The following is a 16,343-nucleotide window of genomic DNA, read 5'->3' as shown; positions in this document are numbered from 1 at the left end:
GGTGCTAACCAGTTTGGAAACAGCAGTAAGATTGATCAGCACATATGAGCAGAAGGAGAAGAAAAAACACACATCTGGAAAATTAGGAAGATAAACTTTCACTGTGTTGCATTTTGAGACTTACATCCTGCATTTGTGCGTTGAAAAGTGTACATGAAGACAACTGAAAAGACTGAATCATAACCTGAGCAACACCCTGTGGGACACAATGTAATTCTGTGTCATAATATAGTGAAATGTACTTCTATTCTTAAAAAAAAGAAGAAATGAGATCTGCTGTAGGTTAGTAATAAACATTTGAAATGTCAAGGCTAATCACACAAGTAGATGCTGATGAAAGTTTTAGATATTCTAAAACTAAACAGCTGCACCTTGCTTAGTACTTATCACTCCAAGTAAGGATATTTCACAATTAAAATCTTCTTTCACCTCTCTTCAACAAATTGAAACTAGCAAAGCAAATTAACCGTGTCACTACAAAGACTATGAAAAGTTACATTTTTGTTTCCTTAAAAAGTTTAGAGACATATCTTTGGTATGAGAAAAATGCTGGAACTCAATCACCTTCTATCCTGGAAAATCCCCTCTTAAATTAACCACATAATCAAATAAAGTTGCTATTATTTTCTACTAGGTCACTCACGTAAACATTTAATCTTTAAGTTACTCCATCCAAACCTGTTCTTGCTGTGGTTCAAACTCACTCTGTACAAGCTGTGGCCATCACAAAGCCAGTATTTTTCTAAAACACTAGCCCTCTTTTTAGTTGGATCACAGAAAAGCACCAAGTCTGAAGGCATGAAATCACAGATGATGTTTTGTAAAGTTTCCATACACCTACACTTTGACATTTAAATAACATTTTATTTAATCTGTTCTGATTCTATAAACAAGATGTCTCATGCTTACATATTAGATACGTTTTCCTCCTCTGCACTTGTGTAGTTCAAAACTTCCTCCTGACTATAACCTTTAAAATTTGAAGGACCCATGGAGTACTTACCACTCGTAAAAGCACTGTAAATAAACCTGCAGTAGAAAAATACCATTCTTTTTCAGTAGAGCACACAAGATCCTACACTTGACAGTACAAACCTGGCAACCGCTGCTCCTACATTTCTACCCAGTTAAGTCTAAGATGTGACATGGGAGTACTTGAAGAAAGAGAGCAGTTTGTAGGGTTAGTTTGAGTTAAGTTCCATATACACTCAACAACAAGAAGTGAAATCATCAAGCTGTGTGAATACTGCTGCCTTTTGTATTTTAGTAGCTTGAAGCTGCCGTTGTTACCTGAGCATGCTGGCTTTGTGCAAGCTCCTCTTTCTTGCGTTTCATGAGCTCTTTTCTCAGCTCTTTTGGTGCTTTCTCCACTTCACATAAAACCTACAGTGTATACAAGCATGCAGAAGGTGGCAAAAAGAACACTTTGTCTCCACAGCAAGCACTACTGTGAACACAGGGACATGCAGGGCAAGCACTAGAGGTAGTGAGAAGCATGCATTACTTCAGTGGCAGGGATGTTAGTTTACTGAAAGAGCTTAATGAAAAGAGAAAGAACAATAGATGCTTTATGCATGCCAGCAGTGCAGAGAGGAGGGATGTGCCAGTGCTTTTTGCATGCAAATGCTGCCCAGTGCCCTCAGAAATGGCAGTGCCTCACTTGTGCTTCCATGCAGCTGCCAGGAGAGTCAATAGTTAAGAAAACCACCACCTGCAAAAGTGGTATTTTCTTGTATCACTATGGCAAAAGGACTACAGAGTAACAGAGTATGTTACCTCACATAAAGCTGTGAAAAATGGTTGGAAGCTTAAAATAACTTCCATTGAAAACCAGCTATTTCTGACACTGTCTCTAACCTGAATTTACAAGATGTCATTATTAGTGTCTCTGACCATAAATGACATCTACAAAGCTCATATCTTCAAAAGTCATACAAGCAAATAAAGCATTATTTGGTTGTGACTGTTTGGTTCTGAAGAATTTAAAGCAAAACCCATCAATAAATAAGAGTGTTTTCAAGAAACTTGTCATGACACGTATGCTGGGATGGAACGTGTTTCAGTACACGGTGAATTAGACAAGATTACCAGAAAGATTCTAAATATAGCCTGGCTAAATCGACTGGCTATTAATCTGTTAATTTGCTGATGAGTTTTGTTTTTCAGAATCACAAAAATGTAGCATTGTACACTCCAATATAAAATGGACAGTTTTAGAGCAGCAGCTGCATTTTCCTTCAAACTGTACATCGCCTTTTTGAGCTTTAAACACAATACTATGCACCCAGAGACAAATGCCCGTTTGTTTAATAGTGGAAGCATCATCAGAAAACAGAGTCCAAATCACCACATGCTATTCCTATGTCCATGAAAGAGCTGCTTTTAGCTAAGAGCAATATGTAAAATTGTCCCCATTTCCCACATAGGACCCAATCACCAGTGAACAGAGAGAGAGACTCAAAATGCAAGAGGTACCGCAAAAGAAGAAAAATTGTTATTTACATATGAGCATACAGTTCCAACTGAATACAACTTATTTTTCAATGCACTTTTGTGCTACAGGATCATTCTATGCAAAAGTATTGACAGTTCAGCTTTCTAAAGAAATCTTTAAGTCTAGTACCTATTAGAGCAAACACTAGAGCCATTTATATACAAATGGGAACTACGCAGTTGAACCAAAAATGAAATAAAACAGCTTTTAAGATGCAAAATCCGTATGGAAACGTATCACCTTTTCTTAATCCAATGCAAGTAAATTAATTGCTCAAGTTGTCAGTTATTTTGCCTTAACTGTATGACATTTACTAAATTAAGTGTAAAGGATTTTAGGTTATCCAGACTTCTATCTCCTGGCTTTTCTTTTTGAGCTAACAAACCAAATCCGTATTACTGCTGTCACTTCATATAAAGAAATTCTGAAGAATTACAGCACACATTCAATAAAAAAATCTAAAAAATTAACAAAAATGAAACATACCTGAAATTCTAATTTAAGTATTTACTAAGTAACTATAGCTGGCATTTTTTAAAGCAGAAATCTCAAATATTTTTCATAATCTTTATGAAAATACTTTTTATTGATTTAGTATTTGAGACAAAATCTTTTATTAAATATTCTGTGGAAAATAATATCATCTAACTTGATGATGTCTTCTAGATTAAGTCAATACCTCAAGCTTCCTGTCAGCTGTTTGTATTTCACTTTAGGCAGTTAAACAAAAGAAACAATTCTGACTAGTAGTGACAGTGACACTCCCAAACCTCCGTAAAGCACAGGTTTGACAAGGCTTCTGGGAGTCCTAATCTCAACTGTTTGCTATGTCCATACTCCTTATTTTCCATGTTATCATCATCTCTTACCTCTTTTTTTTTGTTTTTCAGCACATTCTGGAATTTGGACAACTCCTTCTCCTGCTCAGCCTTGATGCGCTTTGCTTCATCCCGTAAGCGATTTGTGTGCTCCTGCTCCAGGCGCTCGATCGTCTGCTTCTGCTGCTTCTCCAGGTTCTCTATCTCTTGATCATACTGTCGCTTCTTACTCTGTAAAAATAATTTGCCACCTTTTTTTAGAAAGCTTAGTCCTGTTAAGTGAAGTGCTGTAGCACAGCAGGGAAAGGCCATGATGGACTGTTGTGGCAGGCAAGCCCCAGCACAAGTTGGGCACCCCACAATGGAAAATACTGCCTTTTATTTAAGAATGAAGGCTTAAACTTGAGCCATCATGGCAGGAAACACCTGATTTCTGTTAGCACTATTCTTCCTACTCCATCAAGATGTCATATTTTAAGAGCAGCAAAATGCAGAAACTCACTGTCATTTCCTGTTCAAAACGCCTGTACATCTGCTCTCGCTGCTGCAAAAGCTTATTGCTGAGCTGCTGTTGGGCTCTCTGCTCCTCTTTCTGAAGAAGTCTCAGCTCTCTGAGCTCTTGACGTCTAATAAGGACAAAGAACACTTAATACTGATGGGAAAACAAAAGAAGTGGAAAATGACAAAGACAAAAATTACCATTGACAAATTGGGCCCAGTTAAACTAATTTTGAACTGATTGTACTAATAAGAAACACTTTACATTCACTTCTACTGAAAAAAAATGTAAATTAATCTCCAAATATAACTGAAATAAGGTCATTAGCCCCTTTGTTTTATTCAAAGAAAAAATAATCAGCTGCTAACCTCTTGAAAATTTTACTTTTAGAAACACTTACCGTAGAAATCGCATTTCTTCACTTTTTGAATCATTTTCAGTAACTATTTTTGATGTGGTTACACTCACTTCTACTCCATCAACGACAAACTTGCGAGTTTTCTTTAATGTTTTCTTCTGCCTTCTAGTTTCCTAAATTGAACATTAGTAAGTTATTATGTATTTATTAAAGTTATATTCTTTCCCCCTCTTTTTCTTAATATTGAATAATATCAAATAGTTCTGGAAATGTCTTCTATAAAGTAATCAAGAGTCCTTCTCACTTACCCGGTGCCTCACTAATCAAGTGAGAATTTGAAAAATTCCAATGAACTGAAACTTTCTAGTAAGCAAAGAAAAACTGCAATTATTATACAAAGTGCCAGAAGAAAAAGAAAAATTAAGCTAGATAAACTCTGAAGAGAACTGATACAGTTTTATTTTCAAGAGCTGAAGACAGCTGCATTTACTGTTTGCTTTTGACCATGATTTCCTCAGTCGCTAACACTTAGTTAATTCTGAAAACCAGTGCTGAAACAGAATAACAATTTACTCACCTAGTTCCTTCTGCTTTGGGCATAAAGTGAGTTTAATTTTTTTATTGATATATATTAGCCAAAAATCATATCATGATCTTGCTGACAACTGGACAAGCCTCAGTTGTCAGAGCTGCTGTTGTTTCATTGCAAGAAGAGAGGGACCCCAGCTGAAACTGTACCATCTCCATTGTGTCAGGGCAACTGCAAACATCCTTGTGTTTAGCACAGCTATGCCAATCTATGATTTTTTTTTTTTGTTTGGTTGTCTTTCTAGGTTTGTTTTTCCTCCATTCAAGCCCATCTTTCACAGTTACCAACCTTACATGGCTATGTTCATATTAATACAAAGATTACAAATAAAGTTCATAGACTGGAATTTGCTTCCTCTGAGTTAGCTCATGCACAGTGACATAACTGCATGGACAGAGTACAACCACAGGAGAACACTGATTGGAATAAACAAATCCAGCAGAGGGTCTGCCTTGGGTCTCCCAAATCCAACAGAAGATGGAAGTGACAGGAATTCAGTATAAGATTAGATGTTCCAAGAGATTTTTCCCATTAAACAGGAATTCTGTGCATTTAGCTTGTCTTCTGAGTATCAGCTCTGACCTACAACCACAAAACTTCAAGTTTCATATTATTACACTTCCTTTTATGGGTTATGCTATTATGCAATACAGTAAGAAACTAATTAGCATAACTGCACAAAATTCAGACATTGTTCTGTGCAATTTAGAATACTCTGATTTCTACAAAGCTTTGTGTGTATATATGTGTGCCATACTGGTTTCTCCCTCAATACTTTTCTTTGTAGCGAAGATAACACTTGGAGGTAATTTCAGGGTTATACTCACATAGGATTTTACATTTAAAAATATATGCTTACACTTACCTGTAAAGATATTGATCCTGTCTCTTTGTTTTTACTAAGGAAACTAGAAATGGACAAGTTCAAATCAATGCTGCTGTTATCAGCTGTAGAACCAGTGCCTGAATCCGCATCATTTTCCTTCAAATTCTCTGATTCCAGTTGCTGTAGTGTCTCAGTATTGCCTTGATTATCTGTTTTGACCTTCTCATTTTCTTCAGTGCTAATACTAATACTGGGGACTGGAGTGACTTCAGAGTCATCAGCTTGTTCACTGACAGCAGCTTGAAGCTTATTCTTCATGATTTCATCAGAGGTAACCGCCGGATGCTCTTTGTCTACCTGGGTGTTGTTTTCCTGCAAATTCTCAACTCTGTGCTCTCCTGAATTTTGGTCCATACCAGTCAGTTTATCAGGAATATCCTCAGATTTGTTCTGTAATGCCTTCTGGTCTACGATGTCTTTTCCAGAGTCTTTGATCCTTGTTTCCTCTGTGCTGTTTATATTACTGATACCCTCATTTTCACTTTCTGCCAGTTTCTTGTCTACTTCGATCACTTTATCTTGGCTTTCTGATAGAGTTTCTTCAGAGCTGATAATCTCATGGACCTGCTTAGCCTGACTTTCCACTGGCTTATCCTCCAGCTCAGGTATTTTATCCCCATCACTGATGGGTGTTTCAGCAACAGCCCCTATCTCCTTAACGTTGTCAATTCCATGCTTTATTATTTCCTTTTCTTCATCAGACACTTTAACTGTAGCATTAGGCAGAGTTTCTGTAGTGGTATCTATAGCTGCCTCTTTCTGAGCTTCACCTTTGCCTTCCTTTGGCTCTGTATCTCTATTTTCTGCAGGGACCTTTTCTTCCTCACCATCCAAGAGGTCCATTCTCTTCTCTTCTTTTTCCTTAGAAATGCCTTCTTCAGTTTCTACCCTATTTTCAGTTACAGGTACTACTTTCAGTTTGTCATCTTCTATCTGTTCATCTGCCATGGAATTTTCTTTCTCTATTTTTACATTCGGTTCATTATTTACTTCCACATCAAGTTCTTTACCTCCTTTCAGGGGTTCTGTATCCTCATGCATTTTTTCCAGGCTTTCTGTACTCTTTTCTGCTGGCACCATTTTGCCTTGCTCATCTTCACCAGTTGGCAAAGAACCGTTCTGCACTTTAACATCACTAACAGGAGTATCATGTATGTTATCAGCTGTTTTCCTAAATTTAATATCCTCAGATTCATCTGCAGCTGTTTTGTCCTCAATGGCATTAGTTTCTGTTTTCTCAGAGAGAGATTCCAGGACAGATGCATTCTGTGAAAGCTTATCCTCTTCAGAGCTGGCAATACTAAGGTCAGAGGATGCACGTTTCTCTGCAGGTAACTGCTAAAAAATTAAAGCAAAAAACAAAAACATTCAATCATTTTGTAACCTAATCAAAGTACAGTTTTATGGAAGAATACATGAACAGAGATCAATATTGTATTACATGCAGTTATATGAATTTGATAACCTCACAGTCCTTCCCTTGGGCTATCACAGAACAAGCACACGAATTGCCGACAGGCTCTGAAAAGAAAGTTTTACTGTGATCAAGGAAAAGGGATCATAGTCATCAGCTATTCTTCAAGGGTCTTTTTCTTTTCACATTTATTTTTATCAGTTCAGCTCCCCAACAATCTCAGCTACAGTTGTATTTGAAAGACAATTTTGTGCCAGCTGGGCAAGGAAGAAACTGTAGCTTTAATTAGTGCAGCACTGATAAAATGCAATATTAAGGCCTTCTTCTGCTTTATTTTGTGTTCTTGGCTAGAAATGCCTGAAAACTTTTAATCTGGTTTTAATCATATTGAAACTCCATTAAAATGGTGAAAACCTCCAGCAGATCTGATTAAGTGGCAGTACAGAACTACAGCAGGAACAGTTAACTCACCGTAGAAACTGCCGCTGCCAGAATATGAATAAATGTTATCAGATTCCACAGAGACATCCAGAAGAATACAGTAATAAAGCATCATTTTAACCACAATTGCCCATTCACTCTTCAAAGTGATTGTGATATCTGTCTGTCTGTATTTACTGCTACAACCCTGTAATTTGCAGATCAGGCTTCTGATTTGCCATAGGGAACATCCTAGGTTAGGTGCTGCAGCAAGCACAGGTTTGATTGTGCATTGCCTGTATTAAGGATTTCCCAAGCATACAAAAATCAATTCCTTTTAAGTCAAAATTGCATTTTAAATATTTCTTTGTGTAATTGTTCTAGAAGTTTAGTGTTGATCTCCCAAGAGTGTTTAAAACCACCCCAAGTAAATAACGTGATGAGCTCTACCTCACCCTTTCCTACAATGCTGCTTGTGAGATACCTGACTGAGTACCAGGGTGGGCTTGCTCCAGCCCTCCTGGATGGATGAACGGCTTAGCAGCTCATCAGCAGAAGGCAGTGGATGATTCACAGGAGGGGAGCTGCTGGGGATGCACATTTGGAGCTGGGAACAAGGTAGGCAGGCCCAGGGACATGAGGAACGTGCTGATGGGTGAGGGGGGAATGGAGGCACCTGCTTGAGCACTTGGCTTCTCCAGCCATGCAGGAACAGCATTTCAGGAAGCACAGGGAGCACACAGCTGGGCACTCTGCAACCTGCACCCCCATCCCTGGACATCAGTTTTCCCTCTGTGCAACCACACTCATGCTCTAAGATTCTTAAAACATCTTTAGAACCACATTCATTATCAAATAGGTGGGTTTTTTTTTCTTTTTCTTTGACAAACATACTGTAAAATCACAAACTTACTTTACAGCATAATAGTCAAATACCTTTTTTAAAAACACATTTCCTCATTCACCCAGTCATTATGACTTAAAATAATTTACATAAACACCAGTATCCTATTTTAAAAATATCACATATACATGTAAAAAAATTTAAGATATTAGTCTTTATTAGCCATTATTTATAAGTAGTTTTTAAGGAGTTCAAACATGCTAATTTTGAAATTGCTAGCTACGTATTTTGTACTAAGTTTAGAGTATGTTTATGATGTTATTCCTAGAAGATTTGATGTCAAATTTGGGCTAATACAACTGCAATTGAATTCTCTATGGGACATTGGCAACAGTAGTAAAAAAAGTAAAGTTTAAACTGACCAGAGAATTTTCTGTTTCTTCTTCCTCATCCTCATCTTTACCATCTTCAACTTCTTCTGTAACTTCAGCCTTAGCTTCTGCAATCAATTCTCTTATTGGTTTATTTGAAGTAACAGTAACAAATGGATGCTTGTGGGGAAAAAAAAAAAAAGCACAGTATTAAGTGGTGACTTCATAGTAGACAGTGGGAAAAATCATAATCTGAAAGAAAAATAACTTCAGAGAAGTGTTACTTTGGTTGCCTGACATTTGAAGATTCACAATTAACTATTACGATGTGTTTTCTCTGCAGAAGTCTTAAAATCAAAACATTTCTATTCAAATATACTGTATAAGTAGTCTAACAAAATTGCTAAAAATACAAATTATTCATTTATACTGACCTTTTTCACAATCCAAAGAATAGAAGTAGAAAGACTTTTAAAAAGGTTATTTTTCTTGGAATTATGCTTCATTTCAGTTCCACAGTTAAATTATTTCTTGACAAGCTTTATCTAGAAAATATACTTTCTAGAAAAAATGTGCTTTGTCTTTGCAACAGCTTTTCCTGATGTGAACTAGAATTCTGTCTTTTTCTTTAAGAGCAAGCAGGTACCTGTTCCTCTCCTACTGCCTTCTTTTTCTGCTTGGCCCTTCTGCTTAAATCTATTCAGCATATGCCAGATGGATTGTGGATAAAGCAAATGGGTGCTGACGTTAAACACAATCAAATGTACCTGGTCACATCTATTCCTGTTCAGCTGTTCTGCAGTGACAGCATTACAGAGGAGGGCTGAGCACTAAAGCTTTTAAAACACCTGTCAGCAACTGGCCACAGACCTAAACAACTCCTTCATCCATTGTAGGTATCAAAGTATAATTACTTACACAAAGTCATTAGTTATATTACAGCAATGTTAAACTAATAACTTGATCTGTGCTTGGTATCATTTAATCAAATTTTACCAAATAAGGATCACTTTTAAAAACAGATTGTGGGCAAATACCTAATTTGAAAATATTTAAGTAGTTACTATAATACCACTCTGCATTTAAAAAAAAACAAAAAATGCTTGCCTTTAAACAACAGCTCTGAACAATTAACTCTTCCTACCTGTAGAAGCTGAGTTGCACTCCACCTTGCATCCACATTCTTTTCCAAACATTTCTTCAGAAAATCTTTAAAATCTGATGACCTACATAACAAGTAAAAAGGCAGTGGTTGTTCTTCTGTCTTAACATCAGACTAGCATATAAACTGAAATATTCTTTAGGTTCACATGAATCTACACTGCAACTCCAAGTCCTACTATTGATTCAGGAAAACAGCACAAATACAATCTTTAAAAGGTTTGTCCATTATCAGAAGAATTTATTTTTTGCTCTGGACTATTAATACACTTAATCTGCTATATCACTAATTGAATCAAGTGAAGATATTAAACTGACCAAACCGATACTGGCTTTTAAAAATATTTTCTTAGTATAAAAATGCTTTAGTTTCATTTCATGCAATCTTTTTTAGATGGCCTTCAGATCTGTTACTACATTTGTAAAAAAGCTATTTCACATACATTTTAAGGCAAAACCTGTAAAATACAGAACTATGACCAAAAAAATTATGTCAGAAGACATGTATACTTGTACAAACACATAATGGGATTGTATGGACCTGCCTTAATGTATAAAGCTAGACCACAAAGTTCTAGATGGCTGTGTTCATCAAATTTAATAAACAAATGACTTGGAATGCCTTACATTGGGGTGGGAAAGCTGTCAATAAAATACAAACCATTTTGAAGGCTGTGCCAATGTCGGGGGATCAGATTTTGCGATTTTCAGCAGCACTCGCATGGGATTTAGCTCATGATGAGGTGGCTCTATTTGAGCCATTTCTATTAAAGTAATGCCAAGAGACCAGATATCAGCCTTGTAATCATATGGTCTGTCTTTAGAGGTCTCACACATTACTACTTCTGGAGCCATCCTGCAAAGAGAGCAACCAAGTTCCAGATGAAAAAATAGTTTTTAATCTGTTCTGAGAATAATTCTAAACAGAATAATTCTAAACTGAAGCACTGCTAGAAGCACATTCTACCATCAGTATATTTACACAGTATTTATCAAGCTTGTAATATCAATTTAAAAGTAACATTAAGATACTAGTTCATATTCAAAAGTCAGTAAAAGAGTGCACTTACCAATATGGTGTACCAATAAAGGAGTCTCTTCTTTGTATTGTTCTGGTGTTTTTAGCTGACACTCCAAAATCCGCTTAAAGCAAAGAGTAAAATACTATTAACAGGGTGGTGGAAAACATACTATCTTTTATTTTTACTTTACAATTGTATTTTAAAATAATATATGTTCCAGAGCAAACATTCTTCAGTATTAAAACTTCAAAATGAGATAAAAATATTTGTGTACTGATAGCGAAGTGCCAAGGTTTTATATTTATAGCATTTATAATAAAAGATCTTGAATAAAACTTATTCTGCATTTCTAAAAAAACCCCAAACCATAATACCATTAGGCTGTATAAGACAAAAGCAAAATATGTATTTTCTGCAGGAAAAAAGTGCATTAAATTATTTTAATTAGAAATTAATTTATTTAGCCTAAGAAGTCTGTATTCATCAAACATGGTATCAACTATGTAATTAATTCAACAACTCATTTAATTTTTAATTTTAAGACTCAAATTTTCATGAAACATTTTCTCTTCATCTTACAGGTTTCTTTCCACACTACTTTTCAATTTAAAATAAATATCTGAAAGGCTGCATATGTGCTTTTCATGTAATATCTACCCAAAAACCCAACTTAACCTCTTTGCTATTAGTTGTCTATAAAGCACTACATCTCTCATTTAAAAAAAAGGAAGACATTTAAGTAAGTGTTATATGCTTATAACAGATGTAATTTTGTTAATGAAGATCTAGAGATTAGAGCAAAGGGACAAAGAGCCATATGTTGCCATCTTTAATCTGTACAAAATTACTTGATGGGCTCAATACGTGAGAAGTCTAATTCTGCTCTGTGAAAAAACATCAGGACTAAAATGTATTGGTTCAAAGGCAAAAAACTGAAATTTTGAGGGACTACAGGTATTGAAATAATAAAACTCATATCCATGTAAAAATAAAATACAACAAAAGAAATGTACTTGCCACTCACACATCTGTAAAACAAGGAATTACCCATTTCTTTGTATAACAGAATCCAAATACAAGTAGTTTATAAGTAAAATGCTCCTTCAAAGGATGCTGTATATTTTTCATAACTAAATCTAATCTTTTTTTAGAGATCTTAATTAGAAAACCTGAATGCATCACCAAATGCACGTGTGAAAGAAATCTCCCTGTGGCCTTGAACTGTTAAGTAGTATCTTGACAGCCTACAAGGTGCTGTGTACCAGCTAAGCTTGGCAAAACCTTAAAATAGTTCCAAGTCTGCATGAGGAGAAGCCAGGTCATGTGAGGAAATGAACTGAAAAAATTACTCTCTTTGACCATGAGACTCCTGCTATGATCTGTGGTTTCTTTTACAGCAGTGCCAAGAAACTAAGTGGTTCTATTACATTTAAACATCAGGGCTGTGACCCTGAGTGCATCACTAAATGTTCAGGCTTCAAAGAAAAGCTACACCAGTAAAGTTACATGTACTCTGCAGACTAAAAGAAAGCCAGATGCAAGGATTGTGTGTACAAGCAATAATCTTGTACAAAAGGAATCTATGGAAAAGCACAATCACACTGAACTGATCAACTGAGCAAAGCATATTCTTAAATATTCTCAGTTTCCTAATAGAGAAGGTGCACAGTAGCTTGTTGAGACTGTGACCAGTATGAGTTAGGTAGGAGATATATTTCTGAATTTGGACCTACCTTGCTTACATTTAACAAGAAAATCTGTATCAAGGCTGCAAATTTAGAACCCCAGCTCCCTGTGGCAAGTTTTTGATTCTCCTTACCTTTGCCCTCTGTGCATCCAAGAAATACAACTGATCACACACCATGCAGAGGGAAGGCTTTGAAACCTGAGCATGGGCGGGGATGTCATGGAACTATGCCATGGGTAGAGCCACTGTAAAGGCTGACAGCTTACATACATTTTCCCCTGAAACAAAGTGGATCCAGATAATTCCTGCCCTTCCCTGGGTGAATGGAGGGATGCTATTCACCAGCAGCAGCCCTTTGTCAGTTCTGCATGGAGGAATCCTCATCCACTAAAAATGTGGATGACTGCTTAAAATGAGATTAAAAAAACCCCAGAAATCAAGAATAGCAAGATGTATTAATTTTGTTCCATATTATTCTGTCTTAATTTCAGTGCAATAAACAATTGGAAAAGGCATGGAAAAACTAAGCTGGGTAATTAAGATGATTACATCTCTCTCAAAGGAAGAGACAACAGTACAAGGTACTGCTCTTTGGTGGTTGTGAAGAATGCTCCCTTTCCAAACTAACAGCTTCAAAGGGAAGTTCTGATGTTATCACAGTAAAGGTAAGTATAATCAGGAACGTTATACTAAGAAACAGTAAGACCTATGAGAACTTCTTGTGCTGATTTTGAAGTATGAAAGATGTGACAAGTATGGTCACAATATTTGCTCAAGGATTTTGTTTGTTTGTTTTCCTTGATAGTTCCAAACCACTTGCTTCCAAAAAACCTCATTGTTAGACTGGCATTTCAGTAGCTAAATATTGAACTCTAACAAACTACAACTTAAGGAAAATACAATTAAATGACCATACCAAGTTCCAGGGAACAGTTTTATTTGCAACATGCTTACCCAGTTTAATGTCTCCATCTAATGTGAAAAGAATATTGCCAGCTTTTAGATCTCTGTGGATGATCTTATTCTCATGCAAGTAGTTCAATGCTTCCAGTGTCTGCCTGCACACCACTTTGATCTGTGGCTCTGTTAACGGCCTTTCAAGCTCTGCAAGGGAGAGACAGAAATAATCACAACACTTTTGCATTTTATGTTACATGTTCATAGCAAACACTATAGTAATATATGGGAAAACTAATTAATCTGACAGATTCCAAGCATCACATGTCAGGAAAAAAATTCTATCTTAGAATATTTGCTCCTTCCAGTAAAGATTTTATTCCTTGAATCCAACTGCCTTCTCATTATGAATTATATATACCCACCTATCTGAACCCTGAAAAAACTACATGGTTTAGAGACTGGTTGTTTTGTGTGGTACATAGAGATATTAAAGATCAGATCTTTTACTAACTGGTATTAGCATGCACTTAACTTAAGGCATAAGCACAGAAAAGCCTACTTTAATGTAGATGCAATATAAAGAATTATCACAATGTAATTTGGAAGGTGGCAGTGGAAGGGGAGGAATCAGATTCTGAAAAGGGCTCATACAGACTATGTTATGAGAAAAGAGAGCTCCATAAGCAGAGAACACCACTTCACTTTCACTTAAAGAATCAAGACAAAAATGTGCCTAGAAAAGTAAACACTTTCAAAACGAAAGATACAGATGTAAATACTAATTTTTAAACCCCAATATTCAACACATATAGCACACCAATTACATAAATATTTGCATATCAAAACAATACACATATGAAACAAGTCTTACAGTATATATTATCATTACAGTATATATTATCATATATTATTATATATTTAGGATTATTATAATTATTTACCCAACATTACTGCATCTACTGCTCCTCCTGCACAAAATTCAATCAGGATCTGTATATAAACAAATAAAACACAGAAATTAGAAATTAAATAGTTTCACTAAACTGAATCATTGATTAAGGGAGCGTTATTGGGAGATCAGAGTTTCAGACATATGACCTCAACAAATTATTTTACTAACCTGCAAAATACTGGTACTGTTACTCAGCTAAAAGTAGGGCTGTGCTGCTCAAGCAAATTATTTGAAAAATGCCATGAGACCCTCACACAAAAGTTTTAATCCAACTATAAAATAGCATGATAAAACTTATAAAACATAATAACACAGTCAGCTTAAACCTACTCCTTGTAATGTGATTTACATAATCCCTGCAAACTCATTTCTCGGTTATTAAGTTCTATACTATAACCTCTCTGACTGAAAAGTCCAAGAGCTAAATGATTTTCCAGTAGCTGATGGTATCTCCTATATTGTTTCAGATAAGATGAAAACACAGAAAATACTCTTAAATGCTACAGAAAATTACTAAATTCAGATGTTTACATTAATTTTCCTTCATTTTCATTCAGGCCTACAATACTTCAAGGCCTTTATCCCAGAATGTAATAACACCAGAACAAGTCCATCCCCAGTTCTGAATTTCTATTTGAAACAAAAATATACTGTGATTATTTTTGGGCACAAACTCTGCTGCTATGAAGGACAGAAAGAATATATACAAAGGAGAAAGAAGGGAGACAAAGAGAATGAGGAGAGCAAAAAAAGGCAATCTCATTCAAGACTGATACCCCAACTCTTCCTTATGTGCTACTTTTCTTTAATTTGAACTTTAAATATTATAAATTATAATCTTCTGTCTAAGAGCTAAGAAGTATTTCTTGTCAGAATCTCAACAGTCAATATGCTCAGAAATAGTATATTTTTTGTCTGTAATTTTTAAATCAGTGTGTAATTGCCCATAAAAGAGGAAACCTCCAAGTATACCTTGTACCACAACACTTATATGTACACCACTTATGTCACATATACTTCAAATAACTATTGCAATTAATCCCCACAACAATGGTACCAACAAATTTACTATATAATGCAATTCTTTGTAAATCCTGTAAACATTCTTCCATTTACATGCTTCTGTGTGCCAAGTAGGTAAGTGTGGGAAATTGTACATAAGAATTCATTTCTCTAAAATTTGTAGTTTGGTCTGACAAAGGCCTCTTTGCTAGAGAAATCACGTTTCTTATCTTGGAAAGCAAAAGTGTATCTAATGTCCAACTATTATTCTTCTCTTTTCTGCCCCCTCTAAATTCTGTTTATTTACCACATAATTATCATTGTGGCTTTCAAGCCCCTGCATTTCACTGTAACTATGTAGGTCCAATTTTATTTTCAAAGTGTTTACTTCTATCTTTATTCTGCCAGTGAAGCCTACCCACTCAGTTTCACATTGTGCCTCTATGCCTACTTGTTTTCATGCTGACCTTTATAGATAGGAATTTTTTCACTATTCCACTGTTTTATATGATATTTTACTCTGAACTGACATCACCAAGTTTTGAGCTTAGCAAAAGAAATGTGCATCAGGAAACACTGAAGTATTACACTTCCACCATTTCCTCAAAGGATAAAGCTTATTTGTATTTGTAAGACTCCCAGGAAATCATCTTTTACTCGTTTTAGGTATCTTTTTGAAGTATAAAATCTTAAAAAAAACCTAACCCACATATTCTTTGTACCATTCCAAAAGCACCCATAGATATTGCACTGGATTACCTAAAAGTACAAATTCTTTTGTCACAGCTGAAGCTATCCAAGCATATACCCAGGATGTAGCACAGCAGGGAGGTGCAGTCCCACGTATGCTCACTGCACGTCAAGGTACAAACAGCCAGGGCTTAAGTCAATTAATTATGGGTCAAGTCCTGGTAAACTGTCCTTCC

At 35.8% G+C, this 16,343-nt stretch overlaps 1 protein-coding gene across 3 annotated transcripts in view; it reads right to left on the bottom strand.

Annotated features, from left to right (window-relative positions):
- Positions 1-16,343, bottom strand: part of SLK (STE20 like kinase) — a 49,668-nt gene that overhangs the window by 11,915 nt on the left and 21,410 nt on the right. The window contains exons 3-13 of one of the 3 annotated variants that reach the window (XM_056494357.1): positions 14,405-14,453; positions 13,518-13,667; positions 10,925-10,997; positions 10,516-10,710; positions 9,838-9,919; positions 8,745-8,873; positions 5,624-6,982; positions 4,212-4,342; positions 3,815-3,938; positions 3,364-3,543; positions 1,291-1,383 (exon numbers count right to left, since the gene is read on the bottom strand). In XM_056494357.1, coding sequence (XP_056350332.1) covers positions 1,291-1,383; positions 3,364-3,543; positions 3,815-3,938; positions 4,212-4,342; positions 5,624-6,982; positions 8,745-8,873; positions 9,838-9,919; positions 10,516-10,710; positions 10,925-10,997; positions 13,518-13,667; positions 14,405-14,453 — 2,565 coding nt within the window. The remainder of the gene's footprint in view (positions 1-1,290; positions 1,384-3,363; positions 3,544-3,814; positions 3,939-4,211; positions 4,343-5,623; positions 6,983-8,744; positions 8,874-9,837; positions 9,920-10,515; positions 10,711-10,924; positions 10,998-13,517; positions 13,668-14,404; positions 14,454-16,343) is intronic. The other 2 variants (XM_056494358.1, XM_056494359.1) reach the window with 2 other exon arrangements.

The sequence above is a fragment of the Oenanthe melanoleuca genome, chromosome 6, assembly GCF_029582105.1.
Source record: "Oenanthe melanoleuca isolate GR-GAL-2019-014 chromosome 6, OMel1.0, whole genome shotgun sequence".
NCBI classification, from domain to species: domain Eukaryota; kingdom Metazoa; phylum Chordata; class Aves; order Passeriformes; family Muscicapidae; genus Oenanthe; species Oenanthe melanoleuca.
Note: the sequence above shows the minus strand (reverse complement) of the source record. Positions and strands in the feature narration are given on the sequence as shown.